The sequence below is a fragment of the Schizosaccharomyces japonicus genome (genome assembly GCF_000149845.2).
Source record: "Schizosaccharomyces japonicus yFS275 unplaced genomic scaffold supercont5.1, whole genome shotgun sequence".
NCBI classification, from domain to species: domain Eukaryota; kingdom Fungi; phylum Ascomycota; class Schizosaccharomycetes; order Schizosaccharomycetales; family Schizosaccharomycetaceae; genus Schizosaccharomyces; species Schizosaccharomyces japonicus.
Window position 1 is genome coordinate 2,514,387 of NW_011627860.1, and position 23,764 is coordinate 2,538,150.

Consider the following 23,764-nt stretch of genomic DNA (forward strand, 5'->3'; position numbering starts at 1 on the left):
ATACCTAGACGAGTTAGTAAGATGTATGTAAAGAAGAAGAAAGTGAAGGTAAATCAGCAACGAAGAATTCCTAAAATAAAGATTAAAATGTCCGCATCGATTGCCCTACTAGGAACAAATCTTATCATCCTGTAAACCATCACTTGCTTAAATTACCTTTTTGTTACTGATCAGAGATCACCGCGCCCACCAGGAGCACTCAACAGCCCAAGCTGAATTATTGGACTCATGTTGTTGAGTGCTCAAGGCGAATCCGAACTTGATGGTTTGTGGTGAAAAACGCAATCGCTTATATACTAATTGTAAAGCGTGACTGCGTTTTCTATGCAGTCACACATAGTTGCATTTGCAAATGAAATACGCGTCGCGTTGTAAACAATGAACGGCTCGAGAAGCATAGTAATTCGCTACTACATAAGCGAAATGAAAAGCTTACGGGTATCGGGATTAGGTTTTGAAATAAAGTTGTATAAGTTGTAGTAACTATAAATTAAGGAGCCGTGGAATGAAGCGGTGTGGGCGCTGTTTTACGAATCGTTCGAAGGGTCTGTTTTTTCAGGATCTGGTATGTCTGTCTTGGCGGGCTTGAGCTCTTCAGTAAGCTCTGGGAAACATGTAAGGAGACGCTTCCAAGTAGAATTCCACTGCTCTTTGAGTGCTGTATCGGTAGTTTGAAGTTCTCCGGTCTCGCTTTGCTTAATATAGCCAGCAGAAGTAAGAATGAGATGAACGTTTTTTAACGATTCCGTAACTTCCGTCAAGGGTTCACTCTTGTTCAACTGATAAAGGGAACAGGAGAGTTCCATAACACGAACCCAAAGACTTGGGAGAGCATTTGAATCAGAGGATAATAAAGTCATATCAATAAGCAGGGTTTTGCAGAGAATATTAAACATTAAGGCCTGAGCTTGGCCCATCATTCGTCCTTCGTGTCGAGGGGGGGAATACTTCATCATATCTTGAAGAATTGGGACCAGAATCTCGTCGAATAACAACAGGGTTACACCGACATCGTGTTCTGCGTCCAACTGCTTCATAATAATTTGTTGTAATACAGTCAATGAAGTAGCACGAACTGTTTTCCCCTGAGATGTACACAGACGTCTTAGATTTTTGTATAATATTTTCCAACGAGCAAGATTTTCAGCTTCAGCTTCATCCTCTTCATTTATTTTGGTGATGGTATTAAGCATAGTAGAAGTTGAGGCAAACAATTGAAGTAAATCGCTGACACTTTTGGCATGTTGATCGATAACTTCCTTATCCAAGGTTTTGTTCCGGGCATTTGATCGTTTATGTTCGAGTATGGTTGCAGTGATTGCTTTGGACATTTTTCTCACAGAATTTGTAATAGATGACAAAAATTGTTCGTAAAGTTCTCGGGGCAAAGCAGTAATACAGACCTGCTCAAACAATGGGACAATCTCCTCTGAAGTACCAAGTTGGTCTGCGAGTTGTATGCATAATTGGGTGAAGCTCTCTGTTTTCTGCAGAACAGTTGTGTTTTCACATATTTGTAATAACGAGTGACGAATAGGCTTTACAGCAAGTAAATTTGTTGAGGCAAGCTTCGCCAGCATGGAATCCATAATCCGGCAAACCATACTGCCTTCTGCAATTGAAACACATTTAAAACTTATAAGAGCTGAAGCACATGAGAAAAGATGGCAGGTTGCGGCGGGAATTCGCGTTATTTCTTGAGAAATAAACATAAGAAGTTTCACTGCGTACGGTTGGTAATCTTGGGGACACTGCAGGCATATGCTTGTAAGGATTTCAATGGGAAGACTTATTAAAACTTCGTCGCAAAACTGATACCGCAGAGTGTCAACATCGGTTTCGATAAGAATGAGTGAATTGGAAATGAACAGAGGAACAACCCTCTCACTGTTCTCTGTTATTGTAATGAAGGTATTGAACAACCACTCTGCTGCAGCGTTATTTATGTGGGTAGGAAAGTTCAAAAGACATTCACGCAGCTTTGAGGATTTTAAGCAATCGGCTGCACATAGACTGTATTCTACTTCGGTTTCAGTCGGTGTAGGTTCATTCTCGCTTGAATAACCTGCAAGGAAGGAAGAAAAGGTGGAAAGTATACCCGACTCTTTACCAGATTTATTTTTCTTTGAGGTTGTATCAGGTATGGGGAAATAACAGGTTTTCGTGAAAGGAAAAGTGGGAAGACAATCACCTTCAATTACATTTTCTTGAACGAGACAAGAAAGAACACTAAAGAGATCCTGCATTCCGTAGCGCATAGAACTTGCAAACTTGTTAAATATCCAAAACAGTAAGATAACCGCCAATTGTGCTCGAAAATCTCTGCCTATGGCAACCGTGGCATCGTTCACCTTAATTGATGCTTCGTTATAGTTAACAGTTGTTGAAAATGTTCTTCTAGGAAATGATCCAATAGAAAGCAACACTATGTGAGAGAGTCTTCCTACGATGAAATCAATTGTGTCAAAAAGCGAAACTTGAGATGCTATAGTAACGCATTGATGTATACCATTTATAACATGTTGGTATACTGTATCCTTAGTCGCAGTAAAAAACACGTACATAAGAGCTGAAACCATAGGGCGCCAGAACGCCTTGAATACGAGTACATTGAGCTTAATTTCATGGTTGCATACGAAAGGGCCAAATTCTGTGGTTTTCCTTTGCAATTCATGCCAAAAGTAGTTGAAACTTGTTTCCGTATCGTGTTCCTCAACAATTATTATTTCGTTTTCACGAATTGACGTATAAACCTGCTTTAAGAAATCCTGATCGAAGTCTTTTCCGTCATTAATACCACGTATATTGCGTCTGAAATCGTCCAATGTCATACGCTTTTGCGCCTTTATGTTCGGATTATGTTGGTCAGTATTCAACATTATAATTGAATACGATAACACAAATACAGCATCTTTCGAAGCGATAAACTGCTTGTTACATTCCAGATAATAATGGGCAAAAAACTCCAAAATCCGCTCGATTAACTGCGACTCACCAGGAAGTCTAAATGACTGCAGCATTAACCGCAACGCTTCATCAATTCGTATATTGGTGAAATTAAAGAAGCTGATAAATTTGTCCAAAATAATCAAGTTCTTTGATTTAGTAAGGAACTCACCGAGAACACGCTTGTCAATTCGATTAGTTGAGTGAAGGAACTTAGCAATGCAAGATGCATCACCTGGTTGTTGTATAATCTTATTTTCCAAAAGAAAAAGGATACCCGCCTCGGGTTTTTCGTTGAATTTTAAGCAGCCCTCGGTTATAATTTCCTTTTTCATTTTGTTGTCCATTAGTTCTTCCATCTTAGCAGCGTTAACACTGGTGTTACTCAAGTTCGCAGCTGGAGAAACTAAAGACCCGTGAATAAACGAGATAGCATTGAGTAAAGCGCTGAAAGAGAGGGGCGGAACATTGGGAGTAGAGTAAAGTGCACTGTTAGAAAAAGCATTTTTAGACAAGGTTTCAATCAGATTTTGACATATGTTGGCCATTCGAATATCACAGTCATAATTTACATACAGGTCTGTAATGTAAGAAGGGATACGGGTGAGTGAATCAAGACATTCAATAAACAGTTCTCGTACTTCCGGTGTATTACCGAGCATACGAAGGTGTGAACGCTCTGAAGAGGTTGTTTCGTTCAATGAATTGGGAAACGAGGAGCTAGCATCGCTGTAGGGCATACAATTATAGATAGCGGGATCAACGCCTTCCTCAATGATTGCCTGTTTAGGAATTTGTAGACATGAAAGAATGTACGTGAGGAATAACTCTTGCTGCAACTTTAAGTGTTCTCGCATGGTCTGGAGAAGAGTCACCATAACTCGTAAAGCGGCTGAAAGGATGGGCACCTGGTTGCTTCTTATAAGTCGAAGAAGACCCTTACACAGATAATCGGTAGCGAGAATGCGCAAGGAGGGAAAGTCTGCAAATTTACTACCAGCAATTTCCAAAGCTGTATTGATTTGGCAGAGAGCCATTAGTTTTACCACCTCCGACGAGCTTGTTGACTTGAGCTCAACAAACGTTATTAAGACACGAAAGACTTCTCGTACTGAGTTAATACCATAAGGTGCAAGCTTTAACATTGCTTCATCGGACAGTTCCGTCTCTTCTGTTTTTTTCGTTGCCTCATTAAACACGGTGCCATCATCCGTGCTGGGATCGAGGGAGTGCAGCCTTGTAAAGATGCATTCTATCATCGAGCTTAATGACAAAGATGCGCTTCGCCTCAAACTGTCAGAAAGTCTCCTCTGACAACACATTGCAAGAGCAGTTTCAACCATTTCACAGACAGAATCATCAGAGAGCAATATACTACCAGGGAAGCGAAGCAGCTGCTCCATCAATCGCAAGATTTTCAGTAGAACGGCTTCATCCTCCAAGTCTTCGGTGTTCTCAAAACGGCATTGTGTGAGTGCATTAGATAGCTTTCGAATAGCGAATGCAAGATTCGGTGAATTTTCATTAATAATCCCATAAGAGAAGAATTTCATAATCGCAGTAATTGCCAACGAAGTGATAAAACCGACCATAGAGGAGTCCTTTAATATGTCTAGGAATGGATCAAGCAGTTTACAAGCATCATAACTGGTGACATCTGGATCGTGAGTCAGATCGCTTTTTAATTGAGCAAACTGAACAAAAATATAAGCTCCCGCTTCAGAGTCACCATCTGAAAGGTTTCTCCATTGATTCTCGAATCCGTCTGGAAGAAACTCGTTCTCAGAGATTGCTAGCCGTAGGATAGAGGTAAAACCCGAGCTTTTCCAGCGAGCCAGTTTTCTAATTGCTGTGACTATTGTAACGATTTCATTAATTATAACCGAAGAAGGTGATAATGAGCATAGAGGACTTTTATCTCTGGCGATTTGAGGCTTTTCCATAGCCTTAATGAAGGATTTGGTAGAAACGCTCAAGCTCTGTTTTCAACGCGTTTCGACAGAGGTGTCTTGGAATGGTTTACTAAAGACTTACCCTTACTAGAAGATGTACACAACGAAAATAAACAGAAAATGGTATATATGAAGACGTAAATATTAGATACAAAGAATTAAGCAATTGCTTTTGAACTTTCATTAAATCCAAATTTAAGCTACTGTACATAGATTTCTGAAATACAATGAAAACGAAGGACTGATGGAGGTATGAGAGTAGGGTAGACAGGGAGGCATAAAGGGAAAAACATACAAGAAACACAGAATTGTCTTAAGAGTTGATGTCGGTAAGTTTACACCATTTTTTGAGCAAAACAGAACAATTAAGAGTGTAGTTTACTGAGTGCTAGAATCGATTTTCGGTTTTACCTCGTCGTCATCAATAAGAAGGGCTTCATAATCACAATTAGGATGTAAGGCAAATACTCGTTCTTCAAAAGGTAGTTTGGTTGTGCTGTCGGCCTTGTTTTGGATTTCCATGAGTATAGATTCATGAACAAGTCGATTTAGAACTTTGCGGAGCAAACCGACTTCGTAGATTAAATCATCTTCTGTCTGAATTTCATCTTCTTTTTCTTCGAGGTACTGTTGAACTAGCTCGGCAGCCATCATTCCTTCCTCGCCTCGTTGAGATTGAGTGTGAAGGATACGAACAATGGCATTCATCATCGAAACATACTTGTCATAAGTAATTTTTACTTTTGGTTTCTCTGTCTTCACTTGAGTGCCCTCGGCCTCAACTTGCGAAGACGCTTCTTTGGGTCTTTCTGACTCAGTCTCCTGCTGCTCAGCTTCCTCTTCTTCCACTTCAATATCATCCCGTTCAACGTGAATAATGGATTGCCGCAAGAGCGAGTAGGCTTCATTCACAAACGCAGGTGTAATGTCATCAACGCAGTTCGCACGGGCAATAGCCTCGGACAGTCGAATCATTGATTCTAATTGTCGAACAGTGATTCTGTACGAGTTCTTGCCTGCGCCTTGTGCATCATCCATACGCAGTTGTTTGTATTTTTTTACAATTTCTTGACGGGCATCTCGGGACAGCTTCGGCTTAAAAGTTCGAGCATAGCGGATGTAACGTTGCAATTGTTCAGTACTAAATTCGGGTTGAATAGCATCGTCTCGTAAGCGATGCAAATCCACGATATGTCTTGCCAGATGGGTGTCAACTGCTTCATTACATTCATCCAATACGACGAAAAACAAATCGAAACGAGACATAATGGGGGCAGACATTTGGATGTTGTTTCGAAGTGTCGTTTTACGATTATATCTTCCGCCGATGGGATTGGCGGCGGCCAAGATAGAGGTTCGAGCATTCAAGGTGGCCTGAATACCAGCTTTAGCAATAGATATTGTCTGCTGTTCCATGGCTTCATGAATGGCGACTTGGTCCGATAAATCCATTTTGTCGAATTCATCAATTGCACAAATGCCATTGTCAGCAAGCATTAAAGCACCAGCTTCAATCGTGAAATCTCCAGTCTCTTCATCCTTAACAACAGCAGCAGTTAAACCAGCGGCCGAAGAAGCTTTACCAGACGTATAGACGGCGCGCGGAAGAAAGCTACAAACATATTTCAGAAATTGGGACTTTGAAGTACTTGGATCGCCAACAATGCAAATATTAATATCACCTCTCAGGTTAATACCCTCTGGTGTAACCTTGTGGACACCGCCCATTAGCTGTAGTAAAATACCCTTTTTAATAATTTCGTGACCATACACGGACGGCGCAATTGAATTAACAAGTCTTGCATATATATGATCAGAATGCACCATCGCACGAAGATCATCCACCTCAGCCTGTGTCAATGAATGCAAAAACTCTTCTTGTGACTCTACTCCCTGCGATCCGTCGCCACGAACATCTGCATTACTGTGATCGTTTGCGTCAGCGGGTTGTACCATGCAAGCCAAGAAAGCCAGCTTGTAGGTCAAATCACGAACACCAAGAGCCTTGATGCCGGTGACGCCCTCATTCGTTGAATCACGACCGCGTCCAACACTTCGATTGTCGCGATATGCTTCTGGTTTCACACCGGGAATGCCTAATTGTGAGATATCAGGCACCGCGATAAGTGTGCCAGTGAAAGCACATTTGTCACCTGCTTTGGCCCGTTCAACAATTTCACCTCGCAGAATAACGTCCAACGTTCTGGGCATTGATCCTGTAGGAATTTCATTGCTGTTTTCTTGAATTCGAACTTTTTGCCAGTCTTGAAAGGTCGATTGAGCGATGTTGAGTTTCCAATGTCGCTTATTTGCACAGATTTCGTTTGGGCATTGAGTTGGTTCAGTATAACGGAAAGCTTGCTCGACATTGGAAATTACAGTATGACACTCTTCACAAATAAAAGTACCTAAAGCCAATTCTGGTCGAACTTCAGAGGTACGGGTTACTGTGCCAGTGATTGTTGTCAATCTACCGATTCTGTCAGTTCGCAGATCTCGTACAGTCGAACGGAATGGAAGATTGTGGAAGGCAAGCTCAAACGTTTGATCGAGTGCTTTGGTAGCTGGAGTCACGGAGACGTGAGTTTGAGAAAGAGAACTACGATAGTATTCTGGCTCATACTTTTCGACAAGATTTTGTAAAGCTCGTGTTAAGTATGGAGCAAAACGGTAGTACTGTTCAACTACAGCAAGTGCCAGAACTTCATCAAAGCCGGTTAAGTGCGAATAATCGACATAGACTGTATGAATTTCATACATAGCCAAGCCATGGATCTGTGCAATGTAAAATTTTTCACTTGCTGAAGACGATATCGACCGACCAGGTGAGCCGGTGTTGCTTTCGGTAAAAGATTCCAAAAATGCTTCAAATGCTTCGCGTACAGATTCACCCGTTGTGTCTACAACTTTCGGAATTGCACCATCCACGTTATTTCTAGGTTTGTGTTTAATGGCAGGCTCTTGTTCTACAACGTTTTGTTCCTGAGACGTTAAAAACCCGCGTCTTACAGACGCACTAGAATTTGGAGCTCCACCGGTATACGAAGGCGTCGATGGAAATCCATTTTGAGGTGTAGATATCGGAAGCGACGACATCTTTGAATTCCGTCGCAGAATTGACAGTGCGTAAACGAAACGCTTTTTTTGTTAGTTATGGGAGTGTGTAAGTTTCTTCCACGTAGACGCGTAGCTCTTGCAATTTGCTTCCACCAAGCGAATATAGGCATAACCTTAAATTCAACGCGTCGCGAGAACGTAACCAGAGCAAACCTACAAAATGGTAAACAATTGAAGTTTTATATTGTCATTCTTGCTAACACTATTGTAGGCAGATAGATTGAGATCACAGGCAAAGCTTGAGCAGCTTCAAGCGCGTTTTGTTGGAGTGGGATACGACGAGACCACGAAGTAGTACGTGTTCGACGCGATTTTTGTGCGATATTTTTTTTACTAATATTCTAGTGAATGGCTTTCAAATCAACATAGAGATACGCTCTCTTCAATGGTTGGTCATCCGACGAATTTAGCTTATTTATCCACAGCCATGGGAGAAAGCCGTCTTGAGACTCGGACAAAACTTTTAGAGAAAATGGTATTGCCTTGCGGTCCTCCACCACCTGCAGATGAATAATACAATCTAAAAAATTACGAATGCATTTCGTTAAACATTAAAACGTCCGAACACTTCGCAGGATCAAACTTGACTTGCTCAAAACAACTAATCTTCATTATAATGTGGAGAAAAACTCATTAATCAATTACGATAATTCGAATTTTGTGAAGTTAAGCTCATATGTATCTACGGGTGATCTACTAGTGTTCTTTGTTGACTTCTTTTTTTTTTTTTTTTTATTTGATTATTTTTTACTACGAGAATTGCTGGCTACGGTTTTGGAGTCGTAACGAGTTCCTTAATCATTTTCTGTTGAAGCAAAAAGAATGGGAAACACATCAAGTCGTTCTTACTTAAGTAGGTGATTGTTCAAACTCTTAATTTGTTACAAAATAATAATCTAGCGAGATTATCCTTAACCCTTTTTTTATACAAAGTTGCCAAAAACAGTTAACAAAAAAAAGACAAACAAGACTTCTTTCAAATCTCTCTCTAACTTTCCCATGTTTCAGGAGTTAATACTGGTTCTTGCAGGGTATGACTCTGACCTTTTTGACTCTACTTTTCAACTACGTAAAAACATACCTCTGCTCCATCCAGCAGAGAGGCAATTGATCAATGAAATTGCAAAAGTTGCATGTATACGACGGGAAATACAGAGTTGCGCTGAAGCGTACGTTTGCAAACTTCACCCGTTGAATAAACAAACGGTCGAATATGCAGAGCAAATACTTGCGAATTTCAATGAGTTCTTAGCGACAATTGAGATGAAAATTGCCTCTAAAGATTCTGAACTTATTGGCACGAGTTTTTCATTGGCGCAGTTTCTTGCCCAACTATCTCCTTGGAAGCTACGTTTACGTGCATTATTTGACATTGTCAAGCGCGTTCTTCCGTGTAAAATAACGAAAGAAATATTGGAAGTTTTATCTGAAAGTGTAAAGCAGGCTCCGTCGGCCGCTCATCTTGAAATATCACAGGCTTTGGAAATAGTTCTTCACAAAGCATGGCTTTCTGCGCTCCTTCACTATCTAATTATGGGCCAACGGTTGGATGAATTTGTAATTGACTTCTTTCATGGCAACTCAGAGTCAAAGAACACATATACTTCAGACTGTATATTTTCAGAAAAGCTTCCTCATTTTCTCTCTAGTCACTCAGTTCATGTTTTATGGATGATCATGCGTTCTCTAGAGATTGGTCGCACACTGGTTGGCATTGATTTTGCCGGTACTTGCTTAAAGATTCATCAGATTTCATCGTCAGCAATCTCATTTCCGTTAACCAAAGATGTTATGGATGCGTTTCTCGAGAAATCGTATGGAATTATTTCTCGGAATATAATATTTCATCTTGCGCCAGTGAAACGACTAGTTCAAGTGGCAGACGTACTCGAAGCTCTTGTACTGTTTGGTGACCAACGGTTCGCACGAGTATTTGCTGAGAAGCTTAGGGAACGGATAGAAGGTATATCGTCTTTGCCAAACGCCAAACAAGAGCTTGAAAAAACTATGGCTTCAACCTTTGATTATACGATTCTTATGCTTGATTTAGACGAGCGATTTGGTGAGTGTGTGTCGCTTCTAAAACCTGTGTTCATAGAGTATACGAACAACGAGCCGGCGTTTTCCTTCCAGTTAATCCCGTGGTGGCCGTATTCTTTGTTCTTAACCGATGAGCTGGCCCGTGTATATGAGAAGCTATCCGTGCACTTGCTCTCACTCCAACAGTCTATCATAATAACCAAAGGCATGTATGCTGGGGTTAGAAATCTCGATACCGATAAGACAAAATGGATAGGCGTTTGGTGCGTTTTCCGCTTTTTGTCAACTCTCCAAAAATACTTTTACGACGGTATTATTCGACCACGTTTTATTCATTTAAAACAGTTCTTGACCACAAACTCAACAGAGTTGAATATGCATTTTTTCCAAAAGCAGCACTCTGATTGTATTCAGTATATCCAGCAAATGACGTTTCAGAATGACCCTGATGTTGTACAACAATTGAATATCATCTATGCTACAGTACAGCAAGCAAAAATAGCAACAACAGAGGACTGGATTCGACTTCAAAATGTTGTACAAAACTGTATTGGACTCATGGAAGCGAAGTTGGATGCACCAGACTATGACAAAGTCCCGATGAACACATTCCTACTTCAATTGACCTAACTGTAAGGTGTATCGTTGCATTCATTAACTCGTTAAATAATCTCGACATTTACTCATCATCATCATCATCGGACAAGCTTTCGATAGAGGAAAGCTCGCTCTCCTCTTCCTCGTCATCATCATCATCTTCTTCTTTTGATACATCCTCGGCCAATGGGGGTAAACCGTCCGCTTTGGCGAAACGATCTACGTATTCCTTTATTTTGGCACGGTACGCCTCTGGTTCTCGCAGCATGAGAGCAGCAGCTTCTCCGTTCAAAGGATCAGCGGCATTCGGGTAGCGCAACAGTTGTGGCAAGAAGACCTCAAAAATGTTAATCAAGTCAAACATGGGTGACCATGTTTGATTAATGACATCCAAACAAACGCTTCCGCTCAATTCGTCAATGTTTGGATGGAATATTCTATTGACGAAACCGATACTAGGACTCTTCCAAGGATACTCATCCTGCAGTTCAACATGAACTTTCCAAACACCACCCTCGTATGGAGCTACATGAGTTTAATTAGCATACTGTACATAGTTTCAGAACTCGTTGAAGGCCGACAAAAATTGTGCTTTTCGATGCTGAGGTGTGTGTTTACTTACTCTCTTTTGGACCATGAAACTGAACATGGAAATCCTGTAACTTGTCATTTACAAGTGTAACGTCAAAGTTGCTCATCAGCAAATTCATAACGTCCGTTCTGATTCTGTGTTTATTTTCGGACGACATTATTTAATAAAAAAATGAAATGAAGGAGTTCAGAAAAAAAAGGAAACAGTAGCAATCGTTCGGTCGCGGGAAACCTTCAAGAAAAGGAAAAAGTTGTTTAACAGGCTTGCCCCTACAAATGACCGGAAGCAGATAAATTTTGTTGTGGCTTACTGGAAAGTACAATGATACTGCAGTGGCAGCACATGTCAGTTCGGTTATCATCAGACGTCACTTTCACGCCAAAATTCCAGAATCCGTCAATTGTAGGGAGGGACGGCGAAGGTAACGTAAGATGGGAAATTTCCCCTGTGTACGCTTGCTGTTTTAAGTTTTGTTGGGGTTTCGGTTTAACGGATTTAGCGGTGTTCATAAGATGGATGGTTATAAGGGGATAGTTGAGTTCAATGTGCTGAACAATACTACAGAGTGCTGTCGTTCCGTAATACGCAATTTTTGAGTTTGTGTAATGTAAACAATTTTAGTGATACATCTCTTAATTAGCTTTGTACGACCGCTCCGAGGACAGATAGCACGTAGCGTTAAACAAAACAATAATTTCACGACCTGCTTCAATCGCCAGAGTAAGGCCTGCCCGTGACATAATTGATTTTTTTTTCACATATAGAAGGGTTGCATACCATTCTTCTAACGGATATCATCTCTATGCCGAGGTAGCAACAGAGGTAGCATTAGAAGAAGAACTACTATCTTTTTCGGTTTGCTCTAATGCTTTTTTTTTCTGTCTCTGCCAGAACATTGTTGGCCACAAGACGCGTTTTTGACGCAACGTCTGTACACTTTTCCAACAGTTTAGACAGGTCTGTTGAACTGAGCGAACCTTCAGTCCATACTTCGGTCACTTGACCGAGCGATGCCATGTAGCCAACAAGCATGAAACTAGTCGAGCGGTCTGCATCTCTCTCGTCACTCTCTTCAGGATCGACAATGCAGCTTGCCGACGGTTGTTTGTATAATGCAGATGCTCCTGTAACGATGTCAATGCAGTCAATTTTGGCATTAGCAATAGCCAATGAAGCACATGTGATGGCAGCAGCAATGGTAGCCAATTGCCCATCGCTCTCGAGAATTTGAATATAAACATCGATTGAACTTTTGGGGTATAAATGAAGCATAATACTCGGAGCAAGTGAACGTTCTATGTGTTGAGAGAAGTCTCTTTCGTTTATGTCTTGCACATTGCTTTTACGAACCGTTTGGGCAAACGGACTGAATTTTAATTCGCAAGTGAGCTTCGCAATAGAATGAAACGAACTAGTCTTTGTTGGTCTAGGACCGAAGCTACAATAGTTAGCATGCGTAATCGAGTCAATTTATCTTCGTACACTGAGCAAGCAATCTTAATGTTTCCACTTTCGAGATAGGCGTTGCCATTGGCTTTTGTTGTCCAGCCTAACTGTAAAACTAGAAATGGTTAGTCAGAGTGGAAAAAGCATTCCAGGTCAGCCAAGCTATGCCCAAGTTTATTAAGCGTACATAGACGACGGCAGGTGTCTGAATCTCTGGTGCGTTTAATGAAGGCATGATCTTCATAAACAGGTGGAGTCGAAACCGCAGGTCCGTTAATTCTTCTTCTATCAGTCATTCTGAAAATGTCTGCTAAAATTCTGGTGTAGAATACAGAAGCGCGGAAATTCAAAACCTCGAGAAAAAACTGTATGCCGATACTTTTAAGGCAAACAAACTTCAGTACTGGTCAAACAGGTGTTTTAAGTATAAAGGAGACAACACAGACTGCTATCTTGTGATTATTTCCCGATACAGCTATTCTAATGAAAAGTGAATAGTGTTGGTAGATTTGCCTTTGAGTACCACAGAGAACAAAACTGACGAGTCAAGATTGGAAATTTATGTAGGAGATATTAATTTCTCTGTTTATAATGATGAGAATCCATTCTATCCGATTTACCTTTTTTTTTTATGTAATTTTCTCTTTGAAAAAAATTCGAAACTTAATTTTCTTCTCTTTTTTTTAGTTTAAAGACAACCCATTAATAACACTAAGAAATTGTTACATGCCCCTTTGCTTAGAAAAATCACATCGCAGAATTATTTATTTACTTTAGTTTCGATAAGTTACAACCTCAATTGCTATTTTAAACAAGCCGTTGACTATACAATTTATTCTCATTCTCCTTTATTATTCCCTACAGAAACACAAATTCGTTTTCTTTTTCTCGTAGACGTTATTACCAGTCGTAATGTTTCAAAATTCCCTGTGTCGCCATCCCGCTCCTCCGAAACAGAAAAAGTCAAATTTGATTTATAAGTAATCCTTCTAAACACCAAAAATTCCGCAATTAAGCTGACTTTTTTAACGAGATTTCATTTATTATGTCATGGCATACTCTTAACTATTAAGCCTACGTATAGCGTTTCCTTTCCCACCAAGAACCTAACCCGAACCACTACATACTACTTACTATTGACGGTATAGAACTGTACTCGTTTTTTGTTGGTATCCGTTCTTAGAAAATGACGGTACGACTCTTGTTTTTTTCGAATGAATCAAGCTAACTGTCTGAGAAGACGAGAATGAAAATCGACACGTCTGATGGCGAGACCATTGACGAAAGCCTTTATTCGAGACAACTGTAAGCAGATTGGGACACGTTCAGATCCGAATTCCGTGAGCGATACAGCTAAATTGTGTATTGTTCTTCCTTTCTACCTTTTGTCCCACGCGATTCAAAACCGCAACAAAACCCTTGATTGAAGCTAACCTCTTTCTTCAGTTACGTTCTCGGTCACGATGCTATGAAAAAAATGAGTCACTCTAACGTTCTCATCATCGGTTGTCGCGGTTTGGGTATAGAAATTGCCAAAAATGTTTGTTTGGCAGGCGTTAAGAGTGTTACCATTTATGACCCTCAACCTACTCGTATGGAAGATCTTTCTACTCAATACTTTTTGCACGAGGACGATATTGGAAAACCACGTGCTGAGGTCAGTGTTCCTAGATTGGCTGAATTGAATGAATACGTGCCCGTTAAGGCAATCACAGATATTTCGCTCGAAACTCTCAAAAACTTCCAATGCATTGTGGTTACCGAAACGACGTTAACGAAACAAATTGAAATTAATGACTTTACCCATCAAAATGACATCGCTTTTATCTCCACAGACGCAAGAGGCCTTTTCGGTTACATTTTCTGCGATTTTGGAAAGTCTTTTGTGTGCACGAATACTGATGGAAATGAGCCTTTGACGGGCCTAATTGCCGGCATTGATGAGACTGGCCTGGTAACTACTCTCGAGGAAACTCGTCATGGCTTAGAGGATGGTGACTATGTCAGATTCTCCGAGGTGAAGGGCATGGATGCATTGAACCAATCTCAACCTTTGAAGGTCTCCGTTAAGGGCCCTTACACTTTTTCTGTGGGACCCCTTGAGAATATGGGTACTTACATTTCCGGTGGTTCTTTTGTTCAAGTAAAGATGCCTTTGAAAATAGAATTCCGTTCTTTGCGCGATTCTCTTGCCGAGCCCGAATTTGTCTACTCCGACTTTGGTAAAATGGATCGTCCTCCTCAACTGCATGTTGGTTTCCAAGCAATTCTCGCCTTTGCCGAAGAAAATGGCAGCCTCCCTCGCCCCCGCAACGAAGAAGACGCCGCGAAGGTACTTGCTCTTTCTGAATCCATTGCGAAGAAACTCAAGCTTGACGTTGAACTTGACAAGAAGCTCATCTACGAGCTTTCTCATGAAGCACGCGGTGATTTGGTTCCGATGACCGGTTTTATTGGTGGTATTGTTGCCCAGGAAGTCTTGAAGTCTTGTACTGGCAAGTTCTACCCTATCAAACAATACTTCTATTTCGATTCACTTGAGAGTCTGCCCTCTTCAGTTGAGCTGACCGAAGAGGAGTGCGCACCCATTGGCAGCCGTTATGACGGTCAAATCACAGTGTTCGGTAAGAAGTTCCAAGCCAAATTAGAAAACCTAAAGCAATTTTTGGTTGGTGCTGGTGCTATCGGTTGCGAAATGTTGAAGAACTGGGCTATGATGGGTGTTGGCGCTGGTCCCAATGGCCACGTTTTTGTGACCGATATGGACTCCATCGAAAAATCAAACTTGAATCGACAATTTTTGTTTCGTCCTAAGGACGTTGGAAAGCACAAGTCTGAATGTGCCGCGACTGCAGTTGGTATCATGAATGCTTCCAGCATAGGTTCCATTACGGCTTACCAGGAGCGTGTTGGTCAAGAAACAGAGAATATTTTCAACGATGACTTCTTTGAGAATCTTGACATTGTTACTAACGCTCTTGATAACGTTGATGCTCGCCAATATATGGATCGTCGTTGCGTCTTTTTTCAGAAGCCATTGCTTGAATCGGGTACCCTCGGTACCAAGGGTAACACCCAAGTTGTTTTGCCCTTCTTGACCGAATCCTACAGCTCTTCTCAAGATCCTCCTGAGAAGTCATTCCCCATTTGCACTCTCAAGAACTTTCCTAATCAAATTGAGCACACTATCGCATGGGCTCGTGACTTGTTCGAGGGTTTGTTTAAGCAACCTATTGACAATGTCAACTTGTACTTAAGCTCCCCTAACTTTTTGGAGACAACGTTGAAGACCAGCAACAATCCTCGTGAGGTGCTCGAGAGCATTCGCGATCACTTGGTCACTGATAAGCCTCTTTCCTTTGAAGAGTGTATCGTTTGGGGCCGTATGCAATTCGAGAAGTACTTCAACCACAACATTCAGCAACTGCTCTTTAACTTTCCTAAGGATTCTGTGACTTCCAGTGGACAACCGTTCTGGTCGGGCCCGAAAAGAGCCCCCACACCGCTTGTCTTTGATGCTCACAACCCTCTTCATTATGATTTCGTAATCAACGCTGCTAACCTGTATGCATACAATTATGGTTTGAAGGGAGAGGCGAGTCCTGATGTTGTGGAGAAGGTTCTTTCCTCTATCGAAGTCCCTTCCTTCACTCCCAAGTCTGGTGTTAAGATTCAGGTGAATGAAACTGATGAGGTTCCACAGGAAACTTCCGCTGACGAGAGTGAGTTGAAGACTATCGTGGATTCCTTACCTGCTCCTTCTAGCTTGGCTGGTTACCGTTTGAATCCTTGTGAATTTGAAAAGGATGATGACTCCAACCATCACATTGATTTTATTACTGCAGCTTCCAACCTGCGTGCTACCAATTACCAAATTAAGCCTGTCGACCGCTTTAAGACCAAATTCGTTGCCGGAAAAATTGTCCCTGCTATGTGTACATCTACTGCAGTTGCTTCTGGTTTGGTCAATTTAGAGCTCTACAAAGTGGTAGATGGTAAGAAGAACTTGGAGGACTATAGTAATGGTTTCTTCAATCTTGCTATTAGTCTTTTTACCTTCTCCGATCCTATTGCCTCGCCAAAGTTGAAGGTGAACGGCAAGGAGTTCGACAAAATTTGGGATCGTTTCACTATTCCGAACATCACCTTACAAGAGCTTATTGATAAGTTTGCGCAAGAGGAAAAGCTGGAGATCACCATGCTTTCGTCTGGTGTTTCATTGCTTTACGCAAGTTTCCATCCCCCAAAGAAACTTGCTGAGCGTTTGCCCTTAAAGATTTCTGATCTCGTGGAATCTGTATCTAAGCAGAAGATTGACCCTAGTGTCAAGAATCTGATTCTTGAAGTTTGTTGTGATGATGAACAGGGAGAGGATGTCGAGGTACCGTTTATTTGTGTCAAGCTTTAATATGTGCTGGTTAATGACCTACTCTTAAACGCATTTTCATGTGTTTAAATAATCAAGCATCACTGCTTGTGTTCTCGTGTCAGCAATACTTAATAAATGTTATGTAGAGTATTTTTGATAGACCTCTATTCCTAGCTGCCATATTTCACCACCCGGAAGACACATTCACTCGAAGAATGTCAACAGCTTCGAAAGTTAGTATTGGATTAGCGTCATTGTTTTGCGTTGGAATGATAGCGTTTGTTCATCAAAGTCAAGGCTCTGAGAAACAGGTTTGCTTGTAGTGATGTTTGTTTAATCAATTATGCTAATTAAAAGAATATGCAACTTGGTATTGAAAAAGACCGAGAAAGAAAACAACGACGACAAGAACGAATCAACGACTTTAATAGACAGAAACAACTCTACAGTACTTATGTTGTGGATCAGCCTGTACAGGCACAGCCAATTTCTGCACCTCCAGACGATTTGGACGAAAACAAGGCAGCATAAAGTCTTCTACGTGAGTTGATAATGTAGTACGACAATAGTTAATATTATTATGAAATTATCCTAATTTCCGCCTCTAATTGATTTAATTAAATTTTTCGTGTTTAACTGACGTAGCGTGGTAGCCGAAACAACACGAAAAACAGTTATAATAAAAATCGAATAAAAAAACTCCTTTAAAGAATGCAAATTGGCGCGAAACACTTCCTTTAAAGTTGTACATCTGTTTATATAATTCGACCGAAGTCAGGGATCAAAAACCACAATTTGAAAAGGCTTTTGTTAAGTGTTAAAGTTGTTCATTACCATTACCAATTACCACTTTTTTCAGGCATTCATTAATTATTCTGTGTCTATTTTCCAAGTTATACCATCAACCGTTCTGTTGTTTTTTATCATTTTGTTCATAATTATTCGTATATTTCTTTTGGTCCATGAAGAATGAATACACCTAATGGAAAACTCCCTTCTTCCGGATTACTGACTCCTAAACGGTTCTCGACACTTACACCGACAAGAGCTTCTATACAAGCACGGTCTAGTCTTCCTTTGTTTAATTCTGCATCTTACACGACTATCAATTCGACACCAGCAACACCTGTCGGCTCTAACCACGGCTTAAAGCAACCCAGGTTCTCTCCTCAAAACCAACGAAATGTAAATAGTTATGACGATGATAGTTCTGTCCCTCCGAGTCCCATATCTAGTGCCGTGAACACAAACGTTATCACTAGCATCCGAATTTGTCCAACAAGAGATGTGTCAAACTCAATATGGACATTCGGTGCACTTCCTTCGGACCCTCTGTATCGTTCCTTTATTCGAAATAAGTCTCAAAACTCTAGCGTCCGCGAATTTGTCTATAACAATGTCTTCGATATGTACACTTCTAATTTTGAGGTATACCAGAAATCGGTGTACGGCTTAGTTCAAAATGTTTACATGGGTTATAATGGCATTGTTTTTGCATATGGTATGACAGGTACTGGAAAAACATACTCTATGCAAGGCCAACCAGGTGCTGATGGAATGATTCCTCTTGCGGTGCGTGATTTATTTGAGCTTGTCGAGCGCAATAGCAGCTCTGACACCTTTCAAATTCACGTTTCCTACTTAGAAATTTATAATGAACGAATTCGCGATTTAATTACCAATTCGTCAGAGGAACCTCGCATTCGTGAAAATGCTAATGGTGAAGTCACCGTAACTCCTGTTGAACGCGTTCTCGTCACCACTCCCGAAGAAGTCAACTCGCTCATTGAGCAGTGCGTGGTGAACAGAAAAACAGCTGAAACAGATTTCAATAAACACAGCTCTCGTTCGCATGCAATTCTGCAAATATTTTTAACCAGGAACATCACAAAGGAAGGGAAAACCGTTTGCTCAAACCTTAGTCTTGTGGATTTAGCTGGTAGTGAACGGGCCTCTTCTGACATGGAAAGACGCAAGGAAGGAGCTTATATCAATAAATCACTGTTAACACTGGGTACCGTCATTTCGAGACTGAGTGCCACTTCAGCGTCTGGTCTGTCCTCTTCCAATAACAGTCATATTCCTTTCAGAGATTCGAAACTCACTCGGCTGCTACAGCGATCACTCTCAGGAAACGCGCTTATATCACTTCTGGCTACTATCAGCATAGAGCCACAACATGCACTGGAAACAACGAATACTTTAAAATTCGCCTTACGGACACAAAATATACCATTGGATGTAAAACGTTCGGAAGGAAATTCAGATGTGCAAACAGAACTTAGTGCTTTGCATATTCAACTGAAAAAAAAGGAAGCTGAGAACGAGTATCTTACTTCAGTGATTGCTCAACTATCTTCTGATTTAGAGCAACGCGATTCATACATTGCAATGCTTGAAACAGAACGATCCCAGGGCGCTGCAATTAATAGGGTACGGATGCGAATGGAAGAACTACTCTCTGATCGAGATTTGGAAATTGCAGACTTGAAGGCGGAATTACAGGACAAAGACAGAATCATTCACGCATTACGTTTCGCACAAAAACAAAGAGAAATTGCCGAGTACAATAACTCGCAGTTGTCCTTACGACATCCTTCTCTAGAAAGTTATGACCCATACGATGAAAATGACGATGATCAACTGATTGAAATTAAAGAAGATGGTGTGTAACAGAAAAATGGAACCCGAATTAGGGTTTCACTTTCTTCTGTAACTTTGCTTTACTTTTTTGTTGCCATGGTCTTGCTTGTTATGAGAACCCAAGCCATTACTTCTCAACTACCTAGCACTACACAAAAGCCATCAATTTCTTGCAGTGAACGTTGAGGTAAATCCATTTGGACTTCATCCAGGTTACGAAACGACAAAAGAGCTGCTATTGTAAGAAATAACATTGTCGTTTTACAAAAACGAACTGTCAGAGCGAACTTGGCTGTTTTCGTACAATTCAAAAAGCGTAAGCCTTGAGGACTTTGACTAGAGATATGTCAGCCCGTTCCTCGTTTGATGGTTTTATCACTCGCAGTCTTACGGAATTGTCTCAGGCCGCATTCGGTCTTAATGAAAGCAAGTTACCGCCGTACCTTCAAAGCAGCCCAGCTAAGGAGAAATTAGAGTTTTTCGTTCAACAGGCTTATTGTCCTCATGTTATCACTCTTGCTACACGAGAGGCGGATACATTTCTTCAATGCAAAGGATTCCGGGATTTGGTAGATTTCTTGAGACCATTTGGTGACAACATAGATGGACGTTTAGAGAACAAAATTCGTGGAGAGAAGGCCTTTAGGAACCTCAAATTCTCACTTAGATTTGTTCCACTTAATGCCGTACGTTCCCCTCAACAGATTATGAATGACAAACTTGCTCGGAAATCTTTTGATACTTCTCCCCCTTCAAAATATGCAAACTGCTTGCCTAGTGGTAATCTGGCAACCCTACAAACGGTCACAGAGCGGTTTGTTGATTATTTTTCCGAGAATGAGTTAGGTGAGGATGTTGATCCGTCGTCACCGTTTTATTACTTTTTCCAACGGCTGCTTTCTGGAATACCAGTTAGCGCCCATGAAACATTTGCACATCCGGTTGCCTCATTGCTAGTGGTGACTTCACACAGTGTAAATCCTTTGGAAGATTTTATGCAGTTATATAAACAATTGAACTCAGCAGCATTTCCCCATTTCGTATCTAGAGACTTGGTTCATTGCTACATATACCTGCATGATGATGAGAACTCAGATTTACAGAAATCGGTGGAGGCTTTTGAGTTGGTGAGAAGAAGTTTTGGAGCAAATTGTTACTTCTTGAAGTTCTCTTCTTTAAAAGATGCTGTTGCGGATAATAAAAGTGATATTGACCTGCAACAAGAAGTGAACGGAACACAGTGGAAATCTGCTTCAGAGTTGATGATTGAGATTGAAACCGGAAATAATGCCTTTGACGAAGTCCATCTACTTCCTTTACCCGACATTTTAGCAATAAAAAAGGTTGTCTACGATATGCTTAACGAAAGTATTATTCCATACATGCAAAGATGCGTACACTTATGGACTGAAAGATTATCTGCTTATCGAGGTTCCTTTACAAGCAAGCTCTTGCTTGTTTCCAGGAAGTACTTTTCTCGTCAATCAGCTCCAACGGATTATGGCCATTATGATCCTACTACTTCTTGTTATTTTCCTGACAAGCCAGAAGCACAGCTCAGAAGACTGGCAGATCACCATTTTATGCTTAGAGACTACAAAGTTGCCTCTGAAATTTATGAATCCTTAGAGAAAACGTTTTCGGATGATAAGGCCTGGTGCTATTTAGCATCTTGCCAGGAGATGCATGCCGTCTCCATGCTTATGCAAACCCAGCTCCTTACACAGAAGAACCGGAGCGTTTATTTATACCCCTTACTGGAACAATCGATGCAAACTTACATCGATCGGTGCCATATGCCCTATTTTGCTATCAGGGCGCTCGTAACTGTCTGTTCTTTATTATCTACACGGCCCGGTTTGTCCGTAGATGACTCCGTTCGTTGGTTTTCTCGGTTATTTGAGTTTAATCTATTCAGCGCCTTTGGTACAGCATTTTGGTCTACCTGTATTGCAACTTTGTACTCATCTAAAGATTCGGAAAGTGAGTCTTCTTTTGGTCAACGAAAGCGAAAAACGGCTTTTTGGTACTTGGTAAGTACCAGTTATTGGCTTTCTTTAAATCGGCCACGGATGGCGAACCTTTGTTTGCAATACGCTTATGAAGTTTATGAAACGTCGCATTGGGATGAATTACGGGTAACAATTAAAAACCTGAAAGATCAATTAGAACATAGTTTAGAGTAATGGAGTTTGTTCTTTTCTTTCCACGTAAATATTATGTTTTATATTGATTGTGCGTGTAGTCTCATGGCTTTAAGTTTACTTTCGTAATTGAAGAGGTTTACTGAAACAATATCACTTAAAGTTGTCATTGCTAGCATATTGCTTTGTTTGCCTCCTGTGGATAACTTGCGCTCTCATGAAACCGTTCATTTCTTCTAAATTTTAATTTTCCTTTTGATGTACCCTAATGACACAGCAAGAATCACAAACATTGCTAAAGTACATCTTTAGTTTGGATCCTTTTAGAGAAAGTAGAAGAAGATCCCTTTATTCGGACTTTTCCAATGCAATTCATCGAAATCCTGAGGGATTTCGTGCAAATATGGTTGCATGGAAAGATGCTCTTGAAAAGGCCTGTTACAACGGCCATTGGCATCACAAGTTATACATAGAATTTAACGATGAACTTCGGGATTCTCTTTTCTCCACTGAATATGGGAGACCATTGAGTTTGGGAGCTGTTGCTGTAATTACATTCTGATATATCTGCAATTACTAACTTATATTCGGTAGAATTACTGGCTTGACCAAGGCGACTGGGTTACGAAAAACAATCTGAAAGGCAGTGTTCAACCACAAAATGGCAATGGTTCAATCATAATGGGAGTTTTACGATGGGGATTTCGGACACTCGGTTTTACAACTTCGTCTGAGAAAAAGATTCCTAAGCAAACATACCCTAATGGAAAGCTCTTTTTGCTTTCAAATTTGCAGAATCTTTGTATTTCAATTATATCCGAAGCTGAAAGATTGCATACTTCGTATTCATCTAACATTTACTCCTATCCATCATTTGCTGAAATATTCGGTAAGAAGTTATGGGCGGGTCATACGTTAGATGAAGATGAGTTAACTGCAATTTTGTTGTACCTTTCCGGTAAATATCGACGCATTACATATGACAAAGAGGTTAGTTATTTTTTTCAGTGCCTTCTCTAACATTCATCAGGTTATCAAGTTCATATTAACCCCAGAAGAAGAATTACTAGAACAAATAGATCACTCAATTGCTAAATTGCGACAAGCAAGTTTTACAACTTCTCAAAGACTTGAGTCATTGAATGATCAAATTGAGAAGCTTACTTTTAAGCTCAAGGAATGTCTGGAGCAGAAAAAGAAAAAGTCCGCTCTGAGTTTGCTCAGAAAGAGACATTTTCTGTTTTCCAATGTGGAACAAAAAGAGGGAGTCTTGCTACAACTCGACAGTCTTGTTTCCAAAATTGATGAAGCATTGGACAATCGCAATATTGTCGACGCTTTGTCGACAGGCGCGGAATCGTTGGGCTCTATTTTGCGCTCCATGGGAGGTGCTACAAATGTCGATTTGATCCTTCAAAGAGTAGAGGAGCAAACACAAGTTGCCGATGAGATAGCCGAATCCCTGTCTGCTGCTGCTCCTCTTCAAGAAGATGAGGATATTGAGAAGGAATGGAACAAACTAGTAAAGGAGGAACAGAAAGAGGAGGATCTTGTTTCATTGTTAGAAAGAACCTCATTGCGTTCCCCGTCACATCCTATTACCGCAAGTGAACCTGAAGTCAAGAATCCAGAAAGAGTACTAGAACCGGCAATGCAATCATAATAACTCGAAACTCAGACAAATGCGAACAAGCATATGCAGTCATGAAATCACCTCCTAACTATGATTCCCCTTTCATTGAAGTTGCATTTTATATAGTAATATTTATTAGATACATCATATTTATTATAGCCGTGTGACTAACGACAATCTTTTTTACAGTTGATTATACTTGGTGAACGTTTCAAAAAAAATAATATTAAAACTATTAATATGCTTGTAGCAATCATTTCTACTTTTGTTAGAGCGTATTTTCAA

At 40.6% G+C, this 23,764-nt stretch overlaps 11 protein-coding genes across 11 annotated transcripts; 7 read left to right on the forward strand and 4 right to left on the reverse strand.

Annotated features, from left to right (window-relative positions):
• Positions 1-412: 412 nt before the first annotated feature.
• SJAG_00858 (guanyl-nucleotide exchange factor) lies at positions 413-2,722 on the reverse strand. The gene has a single exon (XM_002172091.2). The coding sequence runs from the start codon at positions 2,577-2,579 to the stop codon at positions 528-530; it is 2,052 nt and encodes a 683-aa protein (XP_002172127.2). The 5' UTR covers positions 2,580-2,722; the 3' UTR covers positions 413-527.
• A 2,347-nt stretch (positions 2,723-5,069) lies between these two features.
• SJAG_00857 (MCM complex subunit Mcm6) lies at positions 5,070-8,122 on the reverse strand. The gene has a single exon (XM_002172090.2). It carries the CDS (start codon positions 7,992-7,994, stop codon positions 5,277-5,279), a length of 2,718 nt encoding a protein of 905 aa, XP_002172126.1. The 5' UTR covers positions 7,995-8,122; the 3' UTR covers positions 5,070-5,276.
• A 53-nt stretch (positions 8,123-8,175) lies between these two features.
• On the forward strand, positions 8,176-8,529 carry SJAG_05208 (splicing factor 3B; the record flags this gene model as incomplete). The annotated part of the gene is made up of 3 exons (XM_002172089.1): positions 8,176-8,178; positions 8,227-8,309; positions 8,361-8,529. 3 exons carry the CDS (start codon positions 8,176-8,178, stop codon positions 8,527-8,529), a joined length of 255 nt encoding a protein of 84 aa, XP_002172125.1.
• Positions 8,530-9,014: 485 nt separating this feature from the next.
• Positions 9,015-10,685, forward strand: SJAG_00856 (gamma tubulin complex subunit Gfh1; the record flags this gene model as incomplete). The annotated part of the gene is made up of 1 exon (XM_002172088.1): positions 9,015-10,685. The coding sequence occupies one exon, from the start codon at positions 9,015-9,017 to the stop codon at positions 10,683-10,685; it is 1,671 nt and encodes a 556-aa protein (XP_002172124.1).
• Positions 10,686-10,734: 49 nt separating this feature from the next.
• SJAG_00855 (ubiquitin conjugating enzyme Ubc8) lies at positions 10,735-11,401 on the reverse strand (the record flags this gene model as incomplete). The annotated part of the gene is made up of 2 exons (XM_002172087.1): positions 10,735-11,177; positions 11,275-11,401. 2 exons carry the CDS (start codon positions 11,399-11,401, stop codon positions 10,735-10,737), a joined length of 570 nt encoding a protein of 189 aa, XP_002172123.1.
• Positions 11,402-12,087: 686 nt separating this feature from the next.
• Positions 12,088-12,986, reverse strand: SJAG_00854 (exosomal 3'-5' exoribonuclease; the record flags this gene model as incomplete). The annotated part of the gene is made up of 3 exons (XM_002172086.2): positions 12,088-12,682; positions 12,727-12,805; positions 12,878-12,986. 3 exons carry the CDS (start codon positions 12,984-12,986, stop codon positions 12,088-12,090), a joined length of 783 nt encoding a protein of 260 aa, XP_002172122.2.
• Positions 12,987-13,936: 950 nt separating this feature from the next.
• SJAG_00853 (ubiquitin activating enzyme E1) lies at positions 13,937-17,098 on the forward strand (the record flags this gene model as incomplete). Its single annotated transcript, XM_002172085.2, has 2 exons — positions 13,937-13,995; positions 14,137-17,098. The coding sequence occupies 2 exons, from the start codon at positions 13,937-13,939 to the stop codon at positions 17,096-17,098; spliced, it is 3,021 nt and encodes a 1,006-aa protein (XP_002172121.2).
• Positions 17,099-17,221: 123 nt separating this feature from the next.
• SJAG_00852 (Pet117 cytochrome c oxidase assembly protein) lies at positions 17,222-17,687 on the forward strand. Its single transcript, XM_002172084.2, has 2 exons — positions 17,222-17,370; positions 17,417-17,687. Exons 1-2 carry the CDS (start codon positions 17,275-17,277, stop codon positions 17,588-17,590), a joined length of 270 nt encoding a protein of 89 aa, XP_002172120.1. The 5' UTR covers positions 17,222-17,274; the 3' UTR covers positions 17,591-17,687.
• A 341-nt stretch (positions 17,688-18,028) lies between these two features.
• Positions 18,029-19,732, forward strand: SJAG_00851 (kinesin-like protein Tea2; the record flags this gene model as incomplete). Its single annotated transcript, XM_002172083.1, has 1 exon — positions 18,029-19,732. One exon carries the CDS (start codon positions 18,029-18,031, stop codon positions 19,730-19,732), a length of 1,704 nt encoding a protein of 567 aa, XP_002172119.1.
• Positions 19,733-20,046: 314 nt separating this feature from the next.
• On the forward strand, positions 20,047-21,888 carry SJAG_00850 (TRAPP complex subunit Trs85; the record flags this gene model as incomplete). Its single annotated transcript, XM_002172082.1, has 1 exon — positions 20,047-21,888. One exon carries the CDS (start codon positions 20,047-20,049, stop codon positions 21,886-21,888), a length of 1,842 nt encoding a protein of 613 aa, XP_002172118.1.
• An 80-nt stretch (positions 21,889-21,968) lies between these two features.
• On the forward strand, positions 21,969-23,673 carry SJAG_05207 (vacuolar sorting protein). The gene is made up of 3 exons (XM_002172081.2): positions 21,969-22,393; positions 22,441-22,836; positions 22,877-23,673. The coding sequence occupies exons 1-3, from the start codon at positions 22,115-22,117 to the stop codon at positions 23,507-23,509; spliced, it is 1,308 nt and encodes a 435-aa protein (XP_002172117.1). The 5' UTR covers positions 21,969-22,114; the 3' UTR covers positions 23,510-23,673.
• Positions 23,674-23,764: the final 91 nt, after the last annotated feature.

Coding starts and splice junctions, on each gene's coding strand:
- SJAG_00858 (XM_002172091.2), bottom strand. CDS start 2,579: ATGGTTTCAGCTCTTATGTACGTGTTTTTTACTGCGACTAAGGATACA.
- SJAG_00857 (XM_002172090.2), bottom strand. CDS start 7,994: ATGTCGTCGCTTCCGATATCTACACCTCAAAATGGATTTCCATCGACG.
- SJAG_00852 (XM_002172084.2), top strand. CDS start 17,275: ATGTCAACAGCTTCGAAAGTTAGTATTGGATTAGCGTCATTGTTTTGC. Junction 17,371..17,416: donor GTCAAGGCTCTGAGAAACAG/GTTTGCTTGTAG, acceptor GCTAATTAAAAG/AATATGCAACTTGGTATTGA.
- SJAG_05207 (XM_002172081.2), top strand. CDS start 22,115: ATGACACAGCAAGAATCACAAACATTGCTAAAGTACATCTTTAGTTTG. Junction 22,394..22,440: donor TGAGTTTGGGAGCTGTTGCT/GTAATTACATTC, acceptor TATATTCGGTAG/AATTACTGGCTTGACCAAGG. Junction 22,837..22,876: donor GCATTACATATGACAAAGAG/GTTAGTTATTTT, acceptor AACATTCATCAG/GTTATCAAGTTCATATTAAC.